Raw genomic sequence first — 14,394 nt, forward strand, 5'->3', positions numbered from 1 at the left:
TTGAAAATATGCATTTTTGCCTATGTGTTCAGACTCTCTCTCTGTATATATATGATACATATATATAAATACGTGTGTGTGTGTGTGTGTGTGTGTGTGTGTGTGTGTATGTGTGTGTGTGTATAAAAGGGTATAAAAGTCTTCTAAATTCAGAAAGAAATAAAAGGCTAATGGAATAGGGAAGGAGGAGAGGATAAGGTGAGGGAGGAGTAGTGGTGGTAAGTTAAGTAATAGGAGGGCAAGGTAGCAGGTGGAAGTAAAGCATAGGAGTCAGGAAGGACAGGATATAAGAGACACACAAAATCAAGATCAGGAGTAAAAAAAGCAGGGGTAGTAATCATGATCTCAGACAAAGTTAAAGCTAAAATAGATTTAATCAAAAAAGAAAAATAGGGAAACTACACTATATGTCAGCCATATTAATCAATATTGTTTCAGACTATTTAAAATAACTAGGCAGTACAAGGTTAGAATATTGCTGTATGTATGTGTGTATAAATGTATCCTTGATTAATTGTACCTTCTTGGAGGACGGGGGGAGGAAGTAGGGGAAAAAGAACAAAGTAAAAATTGCACAGCAGAGAACAAAAGAAAATTTACAAGGAAGCAAAGAAAAGATGGACAGCTTTATTTCTTGATTGGAAATTTATTGTTATGTATTTTGAATCCTCTCTCATGTTCTGCTATGCAAATGGCAATGTTTTCTTTTCTTATTTTGTATTTAAGTTTTCATATTTAAGTTTATGTTTATTTTTTATTGTGTATTTAAGTTTAAAATAAAATATAAATAAGCAAATAAATACATAAATGTTTGTTGGCTTGACAAGGCTTGAAAGTAGCAGTATCAGAATTTGAACCCAGGTCTCCCCAGACTTAACCACAAGCTGCTCTGGTGAAATGTGGACTCAGAGTGACTTTGCCTTCTCCCCAAATATGCATGCCAGAGAGCTCTGAGGTTGAAGGGAGCTTGGAAATTAGCTGCACCAACCCCGTCAGCCCAGAAAGGGGAAAAGTCCAAAACTGTAGTGAGGAAAGTCCTCTCCAAATCTAAGAGTGATAGCCCAGGTGATGAATATTCCATTCCCTGGGCAGGAAGAGGGGGAGGGAGGATTCAAACCCCAATCTTTGCCCTCTGAGCCCTAAGCTTTTTTGATGGAAACATTTTCATGAGCTGTTACATTACAGGTCAGTGTAGAGTTAATGGAATGTAAGATCTTCTCCGTCCATTAATAGGCCTATGTGACCACATGTGTTCCCTTTTTGCCTTGGAACAGGGTCTAAAGGTCTAAAGGTACCCAGGTATTTCAACTACGGATGTCTTGCTGCTTTGAGCTCTGGCCCAGTTCACAGTTGCAATACATCCTGAGTCACATAGAACCCACTAGGGGAGGAACTTAGTTAAGGGAAACTTGCTTAGGGGAAACATGCTTATGGGGAGACTTGCTTGCAGGAAGGCTTTCGCACCTTTTGGTACTAAGCTAATTAGGCACTGAGTCAGGAGGGTTGTGATGCCTTCTGGCTCTGAGCCTATTAGCCAAAAGTGTGCGTATATGTATACATATGAACGTTGGCCTGAGGTCTTTGTGATTTGGCCAGACAACTCTGGGTAGCCATTCTGGGTAGCTGTTGTTAAGAAGCACCCCTGCCCTGCCCCCCTCACCCCCACCCCTGGCTTTGTGAACCCAAATATTGGTACTCCCTGTCTGGTGATTATGTATCTATTACTTTGTTTAGACAGTTGGCCCCCTGTCTATTGGATCTCTGTGCAAATGATTTCTGCTTGTATTTTCTCCACCTTCAGGGCGCTGACCTTTCCCCTGAACTAATGAATGACCTTCTATGTTTCTCTGCTTGTATTTTTTCCACCTTCAGGGCACTGACCTTTCCCGTGAACTAGTGAACGAACTTTACCTTCTTTACTTATATATCTTGAATTAAAGTAAGATTGTTCACCCCTTTGAAGCTGGCTTTCCTTTAGAAAAGCAGACCAAAGACCCTCATGGGTATGCCAGGATGCTTGCTAATACAGTCAGTGAGCTTCTCTCCACCATCCTCTTGGGCATGTAACTTTTTTAGCCCAAGTGAGTTGAAATGTCTCCATCCGAGTTGACTGAATCTGGAGTTAAACGACCTAGGTTCAATTAACCTGTGTGACCCTGGCCAAGTCACCAGCTCTGTGGACCTCAGTTTCCTCCCCTACACAGTGATGGAACTGGATTTGATGACTCACTGAAGTGCATCTCCTCACCTTGTCCTGACCTGTTCTCAATCCCTTTTGCTCACAGTGTTAGGATCTCTGGCCCTGCAACCACTCCCACCTCCCCCACCCCAACATGTATTTCTTTCTCCATGTATGTGAGCTCCTAGTGGGCATACAGACTGTTCCCTTGGGGCCTCTGCATGCCACACCTGGCACCCAGCAGGGGCTTGCTCAATGCTTCCTCGGTTGAGATGAATGCACCTGCCTCTGGGGGCCCGTTGACCTACCACTCTTGCAGCTCCGGAGAGGGTATCAAGCCCGCAGCCTCCCTGGCAGAGCCTTCTACCCTGCCCTGCCACCAGTTGCTGTCATCCTTGTTGATGATCTGGATGATGTCTCCTGTGGCGAACTTCAGGCCTGCTTCCTTGCAGGGGATCAGGGGATCCTTCTGAGGATCGTAATCAAACTGGGCCCTCATGAACATCTGAACAACAAAGTGGGGGGGGGGGGTGTCAGCTGAAGAAACCTACTCCAGGCTTGGAAGAAAATGTCCCAGGCTGCCTTGCCCTCCAGCAAAGTCCTGCCATTCCCCAATGCCCAAGGGGGCAGGTGCCTCCCCATCAGCCACACCCTGGACCACCCCAGTGACTTGAGTACACAGTCCCACACTCCAGCAGCAGCACTAGAGCGAGGATGGTGAAGGCTAGCATGGCCTAGGTACAGCTTGGTCTCAGCTCGAATTCTGGATCTGGAAATCACTTCCAAGATAAGCTAGTCATCTTACAAATGAGAAATTGGAAACCCTCCGAGGTTTACCCCAAGAAGTGGGAGGCTGACCCTTCTCACTCAGGCCTTGTGTCTCCAGTACAGTTAGGTGTCAGCTCTTGGAATCAGAAAGACCTGAGTTCAAATTCTAGCACAAACACTAGCTGGGTGACCCTGAACAAGTCACTGAACCACTGTCTGCCTCAGTTTTCTTACCTGTTAAATAGGATTATAACAGCACCTACTGCCTAGAATTGTTATGAAGCTCAAACAAGATAATATATGCAAACTTTTGAGAGCTACAGAAACAACGACCCTAAGCCTAACCCTATTATGATGATGATGATGGGACATCATTCTCTAATGTCAACCCCAAACCTCCCTAACCTCCTGTGCTCTCTAATCCAGGAATGGGTATTTGTGGATCTGTGAACAAGTTTCCCTCCAAGAGAATGCCAGCTCCTTACGAGCAGCAACTGTTTCCCTGCCATGTGTCTATCCCCACTGCAACCCGGCTTCGGTGGTATAGGTCAATGACCATCAGGCCTCTTTGGTTTACAGACTTCCATCAGACTGGGAAATACCTATCCTGGGCCAGAGCCAGGGAGAAACAGCTCCCATGGGGAGGAGGAGCCCAGCCTTCCTGGCACCATGCAGCTGTGCCATGCCAGCTGGCAGCTGGGCTTCATAGCCCTCTTCCCAGCTGATCCCTGTCTAGTTGCCCCTCTCTCTGCCCTAGTCATCCCTCTCAGCCTCCTAAACCAGCTAATCTGGCCTCAAACAAGGCTTCCTACCTCTGAACTGTCCACATCTCAGCTCCTTGAAGGACAAACCTGATTAGAAGACCAAACCTGGGGGGTCACAGGACCTGAGTTCAAATCCTGACCCTGCAATTCACTACTTGTGTAACTTTGGGCAAATCACTTGACCTCTCTGGGGATAAGTTTCCTCCTTGGTAAAATGAGGAGGTTGGACCAGATAGCCTGGGAGATGGCTCTGGAGCTCAGATCCTGGACTATCCTGACCACTCCCCCACCCACACTCCTACCTCTCCTATCCCATAGTGCTAGGTACAGATACAGAACCACTTTGGACCAGCTTCAGTTGTGCTGGCCTTAGCCAACATGGCACAGGGGACGGCAGCATTTATATACTTACTCCGTGCCTATTACTGAACTATGTGCTGGGGATACAGAAGCTTCAGACACTCACTAGCTGGGTGATCCTAGCTAAGTCACTGAACCATTGTCTGCCTTAATTTCTTCAACTACAAAATAGAGATGATAACAACACCTACTTCCCAGGGCTGTTGTGAGGATCAAATGAGATAAGATTTATAAACCTCTTAGCATAGCACATGGCACACAGTAGGTTCTATACCCTCCAATGATGTCAAGGCAGTCTGGTTTGGTACAGAGTATTGGACTTGGAGTCAGGAAGACCTAAATTCAAATGTTGCCTCAGATACCTGTTAGCTGTGGGACCCTAGGTTTTTTTCTCTTTTGTAAAACTGGGATAATAACAACACATACCTTCCAGGTAAAGATCAAAAACAACATATGAAATGTATGTTGCAAATCTGCAAACACTATACTATCATTATTGGAGAGAATGTACACAGATGCAAGTGATGTTCCATCAACATCTCCAACTCTACACGTCCCAAACTTTCCCCTGAAGCCCTCCCCACACCGACTTTCCCCATACCTGCCTGTCCAGGGGGCTGCTATCCTCCCCGTCCCCCAGGCTCCCAATTTAGGTGTCCTCCTAGGCCATCATTCCTCCCCAGATCCAATCTGTTGACTTTGCCTTCCTGTTATCTCTCCTCTGACCCAGCCACCACCCTGGTGCGGGCCCTCATCACCTCACTCCTGAGTGAACCTGTGTGCCTGAGGCTCCCCTCACTCCAGCCCATGCTCATTCCTCCCCAGAGCCAATCTGTTGACTTTGCCTTCTTGTTATCTCTCCTCAGACTCGGCCACCACCCTGGTGCAGGTCCTCATCACCTCACTCTTGGGTGAATCTGCCCTCGCTTAGGCCCATCCTCCACTCAGCTGTCAAAGTGATCTTCCTAAAAAGCTTGTCTGACCAGATCCATTCCCTTCCCTCACCCCACTAATAAACTCCAGTGGCTCCCTATCAACTCCAAGAGCAAATGCTAAATTCTCTAGTGTTCAAAGCATTTCAGAACCTGGTCCCTCCTACCTTTGTAGTCTTTTTACACCTTACACATCCCCAACACCCCATATTCTGCAGCAATATTGATCTCCTTGCTCTCCTTGAACAAAAATCTCCATCTCCCAACTTGAAGCATTTTCCCTGGCTGTGCCCCCTGCCAGGAATGCTCTCCTTCCTCACTTCTGACTCCTGGCTTCAAATCCCACATTCCCCAGGAAACTCTTCCTGATTCCCTTTAATGCTAGTGCCTTCCCTCTGTTGACGATTTACAATTTATCCCATCCACACACTACAGCTTGTTGGTATGGGCTGTTTGCATGTTGTCTCCCCTTTACACTGTCAGTTCCCTGAGAGCAGGGATGATCTTTTACCTTTCTTTTTATTCCCAGTGCTTAGCAAGTGCTTGGCATATAGTTAGGTGCTTCAAAAGGCTGATCAACTACCTGCAATGATTTCAGCGCAGAGCATTGGCAATTGGGAGGAAAATCAGAACAAGCCTTGCCTGGGAATTCCTGTTTGTGTTGAGCATTGCAAGAAGGTAGAAGATCTAAGAAGTGGCTGCTTGTACATGGGCCCACAGGGTTAAGATGGAATAGGACATACAGGAAGCAGCAAGAAGGCAGTATGGTAGGTGTGGACCAGAGCTCTGAAGGAAGCCTGGAAAGGCAGCCTGCAGCTTGATTGTAAAGAGCTCAGAATGAACGTTCACCGAGAGCACTCATGTGCATTTCATCTCAAAGGTAAGAGAGAGCTCCTGGGGCCTGCTGAGTGACATGGGCAGATCTGTGGTTTAGGAAGATCACTTTGGGAGTCTATGGAGCCTAGATTAGAGAGAGGGAAAGACTGGAGGCAGAGAGGCCAATAAGGAGGCTTGGTACCAAGTGAGGGATGACAAGAATCTGGGGTCAGCTAGGTGGCCCTGGAGTCAGGAGGACCTGAGTTCGAATGCGGCCTCAGACACTTGACACACTTATGAGGTCTGTGACCTTCGGCAAGTCACTTAACACCAATTGCCCTGCCTTCCCATCCCCCCCCCCCCAAAAAAAGACAAGAATCTGGACTAGAATAGGAGTCATAAGGGCCTTTCAACTGTAGTAATGCATGGCAGAAGGGCTTTAAGGAACACAGGAGCCTCCTGGACTCCTTTCTTGGATCTGAATGGAAAGCTTAGAAAACTCACTATGGGCTTTTTCCACAGACCTCACCCATGCCAGGCTCTATCCACTGCACTGGAACTGGTACCATGGGCTAAGTTCAATTTTTACAGCTCTACTTGGCAGGATCTCCCTTTCCAGATGCTTATGAAAGTGAGAAATATGGGCCCAACTCCTGAATCATAAGCTTCCTCATCAGGGAACTTATAGGAGGGAGGGCGGGCCAGACTAACACACTGGAGACACTACTTGGTACCACCCAAAGGCCCAAATCTGGTCTTGGAAACAACCTCCAAAAACAGAAAACGGTCACATATCCCAGGTTCAAAAACCTGGCAATGAACTGGATACATCAGAGGACCAGGTGGATAGGAGAAATCCAGGTAGGCAAGCAAAACCCCAAGTCCAGGAAAGGGGCAGCAAAGGGAGAGGACAGCCGCCCACTGCCTGGAAGGAGAGACAGTGAGGCCAAGCAAAGGTCCCACAGTCCTTCGGGGGCTGGGAGGTGGGGGGAGAGTTGCTCTTTCTAGGAGAGATCAGGAGAGGCTGACCCAATTCAGGAAACCATGGGGAAGAAACACCAGGAACAAAGTCCTCATATGGAAGAGAACATGCCCAGATAAAAACTGTGGCCCCTCGTGCCTGGTAAGTTGGGGTAAGGAGTCCTGGGCTAAACTGATTGGGTTCTGTTCTTCCTCACTCCTTTCTAGAGCTACCCTTCAGTTCTCTGGTCTGCAGAATGAACAAGCCTGCTGAGGGAATGGAAGGGAAGGAGAATTTCTAGAGAACCTACCTAAGTGCCAGCCATTGTGCTAAGCGCTTTACAAATATCCTTTCATTTGATCCTCACAACAACCCTGCAAGGTAGGTGCTGTTAGCATTCTCATTCTATAGACGAGGAAACTGAGACAGGCAGAGATGAAATGACTCAGCCAAGGCCACACAGATAGTTAAGTATTTGAGGCCAGTTTTGAACTGCAATTTTTAAGCCAGTGTGCCCAGGCCAAAAGAAGGCAGCTAGCTGCCTGCTACTTGGGGAGTGTGGGGAGTGCAGGGAGCTCCTGAGGATGTTCAGGTAAGCCAGCTCCCTTCCTTTCAGGGCCCACACCTTTCCTTTTGAAAGGCTTCCCAGAGGACGCAGCACTCAAATAAAGAGTACTACTTGCAAGGCAATGGCCAGCCTCAGCGCACCCAAGGGAAAAAGAGGCTAGGCCAGGTGTGGGGAGCAGCCTTTAAGACAATCATATGAAATAAGCAGTTAAGAGCTCAGCTGATGAAGACCTTAAATAGCATCCTAAGAAGTTGGGTCCTTGAGTCAGGGAGAGTGACCATCAGATCTGGGCATTAGGAAGGAGGATTGGATGCACCTCATCATGGCATGGAGAGGATCTTCCACTCCCAAAGACTTTCTCTTGTCCCAGGACCAATCCACATAAGCTTGGAGAGGCTCATCACAAAGCTTGCCACAGGATTAAGTTTTGGGCTATAAAAACTCTCAGACTAGACAGCATGGTCAGTGGAGGGAGTGCCCACAATGAAGAGGTCCTCAGGTTGGAGGTCAGTGAAGAGGCTGTTGCAATAGTGAAACCAAGAGGGCAGGAAGATCTGAACTAAACAGGCAGCCAAGTGACAGGTAGGAGGGGATAAAGGCAAGAAAGGTCATACAAGTAAAACAGACAAGATTTAGCACCGGGGTGGACTCAGGAGCGAATGATGCTGAGCTTCCAAGTCTAAGTGACTGGGAAGATGTTGGCGTTGCCAACAGAAATGGAGGTGTTGAGAGAGAGGCAAGTTTAATGAGGAAGATGAGGTCAGTTTTGTACACAGGAAAGTGGTGCCAAAAGGATATTTTGGCAGAGGTGTCCAGCTGGGTACGTGGGACTGGAAAGATAAACAGATTAGGTACATCTGGAGAGAGAGAGGTGATGACTGCAGCCAAGGGTATGGATGCAACCCCTCAGAGAGAATATAGAGAGAAGAGGGTCCAGGACAGAGTCTGGGGGAACAGGAGTGGATTCTTTTTCTCTCCCAAAGAATAGGTATAAGTGGTCCATATAATTGATCTGTGTAGACATAGTTAGGAAAACACACACACACACACATTCACACACATACGTACACACAGTCAAACTAGTATGGCCCAAACTCAACCAAGCTGAGAAGGGACTCAGTCTTTAGGACCTGGTGAGAAAAGCCTGGATTTGGACTCAGGGAGAACCTGGGCTTGAACCCTCACTCACTCCACCCATTTGTGCCCCTGTGACTCTAGGCAGGATCTCTCAAAGCCTCAGTAAAAGGAGGGCCTTGGCCAATAGGTCCTCTCTAATCCCAATGGTGGCAAGGACATAGTATCTGATTGTGTTGTCCACAGAAACACCTCAGAGGCAGAGACAAACCACTGAGGAGATACAGAGATTAGAGGATGGTGGGAGTGGGGATAACAGCTGGATCTGTAGGTCTGCCAAAGAAGGGAAGGCTAAGAGGCCCAGTAACAGACTTGGGTAGGACGGCCTCCACATCCCTGGCCTCTGGCAACCAAGTCTCTGCCTAGCTCCTTCTCCCAGAATCCTCAGTACCCCCACCCAACATCATTATAGCAGGCAGGCTAACATCCAGGGTCCCACCATATGCTTTGCTCATGTCTAGCCTGAAATGATGCTTATGGTCTGAGTTCACGTCCTTGGTTGTCTTGGTTGTCTTTCCTTACAGGTCATCTCTCTTCCCGTAATTTCACTGTGCTCTCCCCCAACCCTCAACCCATGAGGTCCTGAGAAATGCTCAATTAAACCCCCAAAAGGGGGAGAGGAGGGAAGGGTCTTCTCCTTTATAGACTCCCTTCATGATCTTACAACATCCCCCAAACGTTTATATTTATTTTTCTGTGTACATGTTTCTTTGAGTAAAACATAAACTTCTTGAGGACAGGATTGTTGTGGTTTTTCCTATGTCTAGGGCCTAGGAGAATCCCTGGCACTTAATAAATGTTCCTTAATCACAGAACTGCAGAATTCAGAGTATCACAAATTTAAAGCTGGTGGGGACTTTCAAGACTATCTTGACTAACTCCTTCATTTTACAGATAAGGAAACTGAGGTGAAGATTTCCTAATTGCTTCACCAAGGGCAGTGAAGCTAAGTGTGAGAAGCAGAATGTGAACCCAGGTCTCCTTGACTCCAAGTCTCATTCCCCACCATGCTGTGAGACCTCTGAGGTGGTCTGAGGCCCTGACAAACTAGCTCAAGTCACTTCTGTGATTCTATTCAATGGTGATCGTGGGAATTGACAAAGGGACTGCCTTAATCTACCCAAGAAAAGGGTAGTCTGCGGGAAAAGGTGTGCTGGTTTGGTTGAGTCTGACTACCCACCTGAAATAAAGGTACATTTCTGTAGAAAACACAATGAGCTGCTGTTCAGATGGCACTTAGCACTACTACGATCATAGACAATATCCTGTCCAACCCTCTCGTTTTACAGATTGGGAGGCAATGAAGACAACCCCAACCCACATCTCTTGCCCTCCATTCCAGTGGATGGCAAGTCATTGATAAATCATTCCCAAAGGGAATGGATCAAGTGTAAGTCCTTGAGAGTAGGGACTAATCCATTTTTGTCTTTGTAATCCTGGTGCCTAAGCATGGTAGGTGCTTACTAAATGTATATCAATTGATCCAATACCAGGAGTTACTGTGTTTAGGGTAAGAGTACTAGGAGTAGATCTCCCAGAGTCTCCCTGAGGACTCCTGGATGACCCATGGAAGAAGCCCAGTGCTTGAACCCAGCCAAACCCAATGGTCACACACTCTCTCCCCACCTCTGGCCCTGCCTGATACCAACACCACCACTGCCACTTCCCTAGTTCCTTCCCTTCCTAGCTTACAACAATCCTGTCAGTCCTGTAAACCAGGGCTGTCCAAAATGCAGCCCGCAGTGTGATTTAGGCAGCTGGCCTACAAGCATAGAAATTTACATAAATGCTTTAGTAAACGAAGCTGAGCTACCACAAAGCTCTCACTAAAATGGCAAATCAAAATATATTGTCTATTGTTTCAATAAAAACCTAAGGTTGGACAGCCCTGCTGTAAACCACTAGCTGGGTAAACCTGGGCAAATCACTCTGGCTCTCTGAGACTCTGTTTCCTCCTCTGTAAAATGGGAATAATAGAAGCACCTCCAGGCAGCTAGGTGGTGCAGGGCCTAGAGCATTGGGTCTAGAGTCAGAGGAAGAACTGAGTTCAAATCCTGCCTCAGACACTCCCTGGGCAAGTCATTTAACCCTGTTTGCCTCAGTTTCCTCATCTGTAAAATGAGCTGGAGAAGGAAATGGCAAACCACTCCAGTGTCACTCCCAAGAAGACTCCAGAGGGGGTCACGAAGAGTCAGATATGACTTAAAACAACAAAAGAAGCAACTCCCTCTCTCTGCCCACACTCCACTCTTGTGAGACTCAAAGAAGATAGCAGGTACAAAGCTTCAAGCACTATATAAACATAAGGCTTTAAAATGAAGGGAAGGTAGTATTGTCTCACTGCTCTGCACAGAAGGTTGCTCAGGCAGAGGCAGGGGTAATGAGCCTCCAGTCACGGTCTAGCGTGTTTAAAGATTGCCATCTGAAGCTGAAGTGAGGGGAGGGCTGGCTGCCACTGTTCTCAACAGTCCAGGGTCCTCTGGCTCCCAGGCAAACTACACACCCCAAAGAGCCTCCTCTGGGCTGAGACCGTGGGCAGCGTTCTGGCCTGTGATAATAGCCTTTCCCATTAGGGAATAGAGATTGCCAGAGGCCTTCCCCTCAGCAGCTCCGCATCCATCTTGTCTAATAGAATCCCAGACTCAGCACAAGCAAAGCTCAAGGGGCCAAGCTACTAGTGTGGCCTTCATTCTCTGTGAACAAGGGCTTCCAGAGAAAATACAATTACCTACCTGGAGAGCAGGGAGACGGCTCTGCTGGTTGGGAATCACTTTTAATGAGATAGTTCCTTTGGTTTCTTTCTATCGGACAAAGGGAGAGGAAACACAAAGCAAATGCAAGAATGATTAACATAGATCCATTTGGTTTTGAGTTTCTCAGTGTCATCAGGTGTAATGGAAGAAACAAAGAGATGGTCCCCCCAAGACATCAACTACTATTTGTGCTAACTGCTGTGCTATGTACTGTGGGTGTTGGCTGTGCCTCCTGGTGGGGACTGTTGTCTTGCAATCCATTGGCCAGCAAACCTTAGTGCTCCCCCAAGAAACCTGCAGCTCGCTCCTGACTTGTACATTTAGCTCACATCCAAATCCCACTCAATGAAATCAGTACCAGGTGGTGCTTCCTCCTCATGTTATACACACCAAGAAAGGGTGAGCAAGATCTACCTTCAGGAGGCACTGGCTCAATGGGCCCCCAAAGTCAGGGTAAGCTTAGGACTGCTTGGTGTTAACCGCCTCCCCCACCCCATACCTACCATCACCTTCTGCAGCTGATCAACAGAATGGTTGGTCACACTCATGCCATTAATTTCCAAGATCTCATCTCCCACGTGAAGGGAGCCTGCCAGGGAGAGAAAATGAACTGAGAAGAGGAGATCTTCAGAGAGACAACTCCCATGCACTCCAGAAACAATACTGTGTGGGCACCAAAGATGGCTGGAATTGGGGGGCTGCAGAGGCGGGGGCAGCCCAAGAGCAAGACTTCCAGCTCTTCCACCCCCTACCCCCACCCAATAGACAGCACAATCAAGGCCTCTTCTTCCACATGGAGGCAAATGTCCTCCCACTCTCCTGGAATTGTAGTAACTGAACCCCATTTCTGTGTGGCGCATGAGCTGATAGGGAAAACTCTAAGGAACACCAAAGGATCAACCATGCACCCCTCAATCCTGTGAGCACCCTGGCATCTTGCCAAAGCCAAGAGCAAAAAAGACATGAAGTTGGAAGGCAAGATTTTCTCTAAAAAAGAAAAACACCTTTGCAGAGTAACTGGCGTTCTTAGTGCCTTAGTGAGTATCATGCATACTCAGGATATCTTCCATGAGGAGGTAAAGGATGGGAAATTGGGGTGGGGGGAGAGGAAAGGGGGGAAGTCAAAGACACAATTGGGGAAATCAAGGAGAGAGGCAAAGGACCAGGGGTGGGCTTTGGAGGCAGGAAGTCAAGAAGTCCAGCTTCATGTTGCCAGTTGGAAACACCTATGTGACCCCTGGGCAAGGCACTGCCCCCTCTCAGCCCAGGCTATGCTCCAGATCACATGCTGGGGACACAGGGACTCAGTCCAGAGCCTATCCAAGGCACAAGAGGCACCCTCCAGCCTCAGTGCAGCTCCCTTCCCAGGCTACAAGCTCCCTCCTCCTCCCTCTACCCACCCACATCCCCCACAACTCCTTGGGCCCAGCTCAAGTTTCATCTCCATTAAGCTTCAACTGTTCCCTGCAGTCTCAGAATCCCAGAGAGTTTCTCCTCTGGGTCATACCTTAGCACTCAATTACTGGCTGCCCCACAAAGGAGAGTCCCAGAGAACTCTGGAAATGACTTGTCCACAGTCACACAGCGTTTACACATCAGGGGCTACATTTGAACCCAGATCAGCCAGGGTGGGTCACAACCTTGTATTGTTTATGAATCATTTCAGGTTTGGAAAACTTCTTTTCCAGCTGGTGAGCTTGAGTCAAGAATCACTTGGAGACATCTTTGTGTTCTATACAACATGTGGCACATTGCATTAGATTGTAAGGTCCTTGAGGGCTTTTCACTGTCTTCCCAGCACTTACCTCAGCACAGTGCCTGGCACACAGTAGGCAGTTAGTAAGCTTCTGCTGACCAACTGCCACCGGATGTACAAGACATACTGGTGTACTAGACTGCTGAAGGTCACTTTGGGACAGCTCTCACGGTTAGGTCTAGGGGCTACAAATCCCCAGGATCCCCCACCAGGCAATGGGCACATTTCCTCCCCCACACCAGAGAAGGGCTCTCATAGGTCAGCACTGAAAGCTACCTTGTCTGTGAATCATTCCTCCATGGAGAATTCTGGCCACCATGCAAGACTGTTTCTCATTCAGCTTCAGAGTAATTCCCTGAAAGAAAGGGAAGTGTACAAGGCTCTTCACATTAAGGAAGATGTGCTGTATTGTTGTGTCAAGCTTGTCCCCAACAACAGGAGGAGCTCATTTTTCCAAAACCAACATATTACCATTACCACGCTACCTAGGAGTTGTTGTAAAACTATCGGCCCCATTTTAAAGATGGGGAGAGTGAGACTCAGACTTTGACTGAGCCAGGCCTCAGAGCCAAGTCTCCAAATTCCTTGGCCAGTGTTCTCTCTACTATACCACAATAGGCCTGACTTAATAGAGCTTCTCGGGGGGAAAATATTCAGTAATTAGGAAGGTACCTTTCTGAAGTTTCCTGTTTCCAGCCCGGGGAACATTTCCAAGCAAGAAGGGGCCCATGAGCATATGTTGGGGGTGAGGAAAGGCCCTAAGTTCCATCTCAGAGTTCTCACCCACCATAGTCCATCTAAATTTGGTCTATGCTGGGGGAGAGGGAGGAAGATAGGAGGGAGACGTGAGAGGGAGAGGGAAGGGAGAAGGGAGGGAGGGGGAGGGTTGCCAATCAGCTCACCATGGGCTCCTCAGTGACTTTCTCAAACTGAATGAAGCGGGCTTTCCGTGGCTCACGGTGGCTGCCTTGGCCAGGTCCAGGACTAGCTGGTGCAGCAGACCCATTGGTGTATATGTCCTCGGTCACAGCATTTGAGGGAAAGGAAGCAACCTGGGAAGCACAAAGTACCCATTAGAGTTAAGGCAATCAAGGAAGGGACTTGGCAGCAAGTCTACAACAAAGGCTCCTCCTTCCAAGGGTCAGCTCAGCAGCCTGAATGACACCTGACTGGCCCCAGAGCCACAGGTACGAGAGTTCTGCTCAACCAAAGGAGGCCCTTGAAAGCTCCTCTCCCAATGAGCCAGCAAGAGGCCATGGGAAAAATCAAGCCAATGTATGCCAGACCAGACCCAGAATGTACGGTCAGGCTAATGTCTTCTTTACCAACGTCTTACAAACGTTTCCTGCTAGAAAAGCTAAGTCCAGACAGAGGCAAAGGGAAGTACTTGGAATTTGGGACAC

At 47.9% G+C, this 14,394-nt stretch overlaps 1 protein-coding gene across 1 annotated transcript in view; it reads right to left on the bottom strand.

The window, feature by feature from the left end:
• The window catches only part of MPP1 (membrane palmitoylated protein 1), a 72,741-nt gene that overhangs the window by 22,656 nt on the left and 35,691 nt on the right, over window positions 1-14,394 (bottom strand). The window contains exons 2-6 of the mRNA XM_036740558.1: window positions 13,894-14,043; window positions 13,268-13,346; window positions 11,739-11,824; window positions 11,215-11,283; window positions 2,488-2,684 (exon numbers count right to left, since the gene is read on the bottom strand). Coding sequence (XP_036596453.1) covers window positions 2,488-2,684; window positions 11,215-11,283; window positions 11,739-11,824; window positions 13,268-13,346; window positions 13,894-14,043 — 581 coding nt within the window. The remainder of the gene's footprint in view (window positions 1-2,487; window positions 2,685-11,214; window positions 11,284-11,738; window positions 11,825-13,267; window positions 13,347-13,893; window positions 14,044-14,394) is intronic.

Source organism: Trichosurus vulpecula (assembly GCF_011100635.1).
Source record: "Trichosurus vulpecula isolate mTriVul1 chromosome X unlocalized genomic scaffold, mTriVul1.pri SUPER_X_unloc_2, whole genome shotgun sequence".
NCBI lineage: Eukaryota > Metazoa > Chordata > Mammalia > Diprotodontia > Phalangeridae > Trichosurus > Trichosurus vulpecula.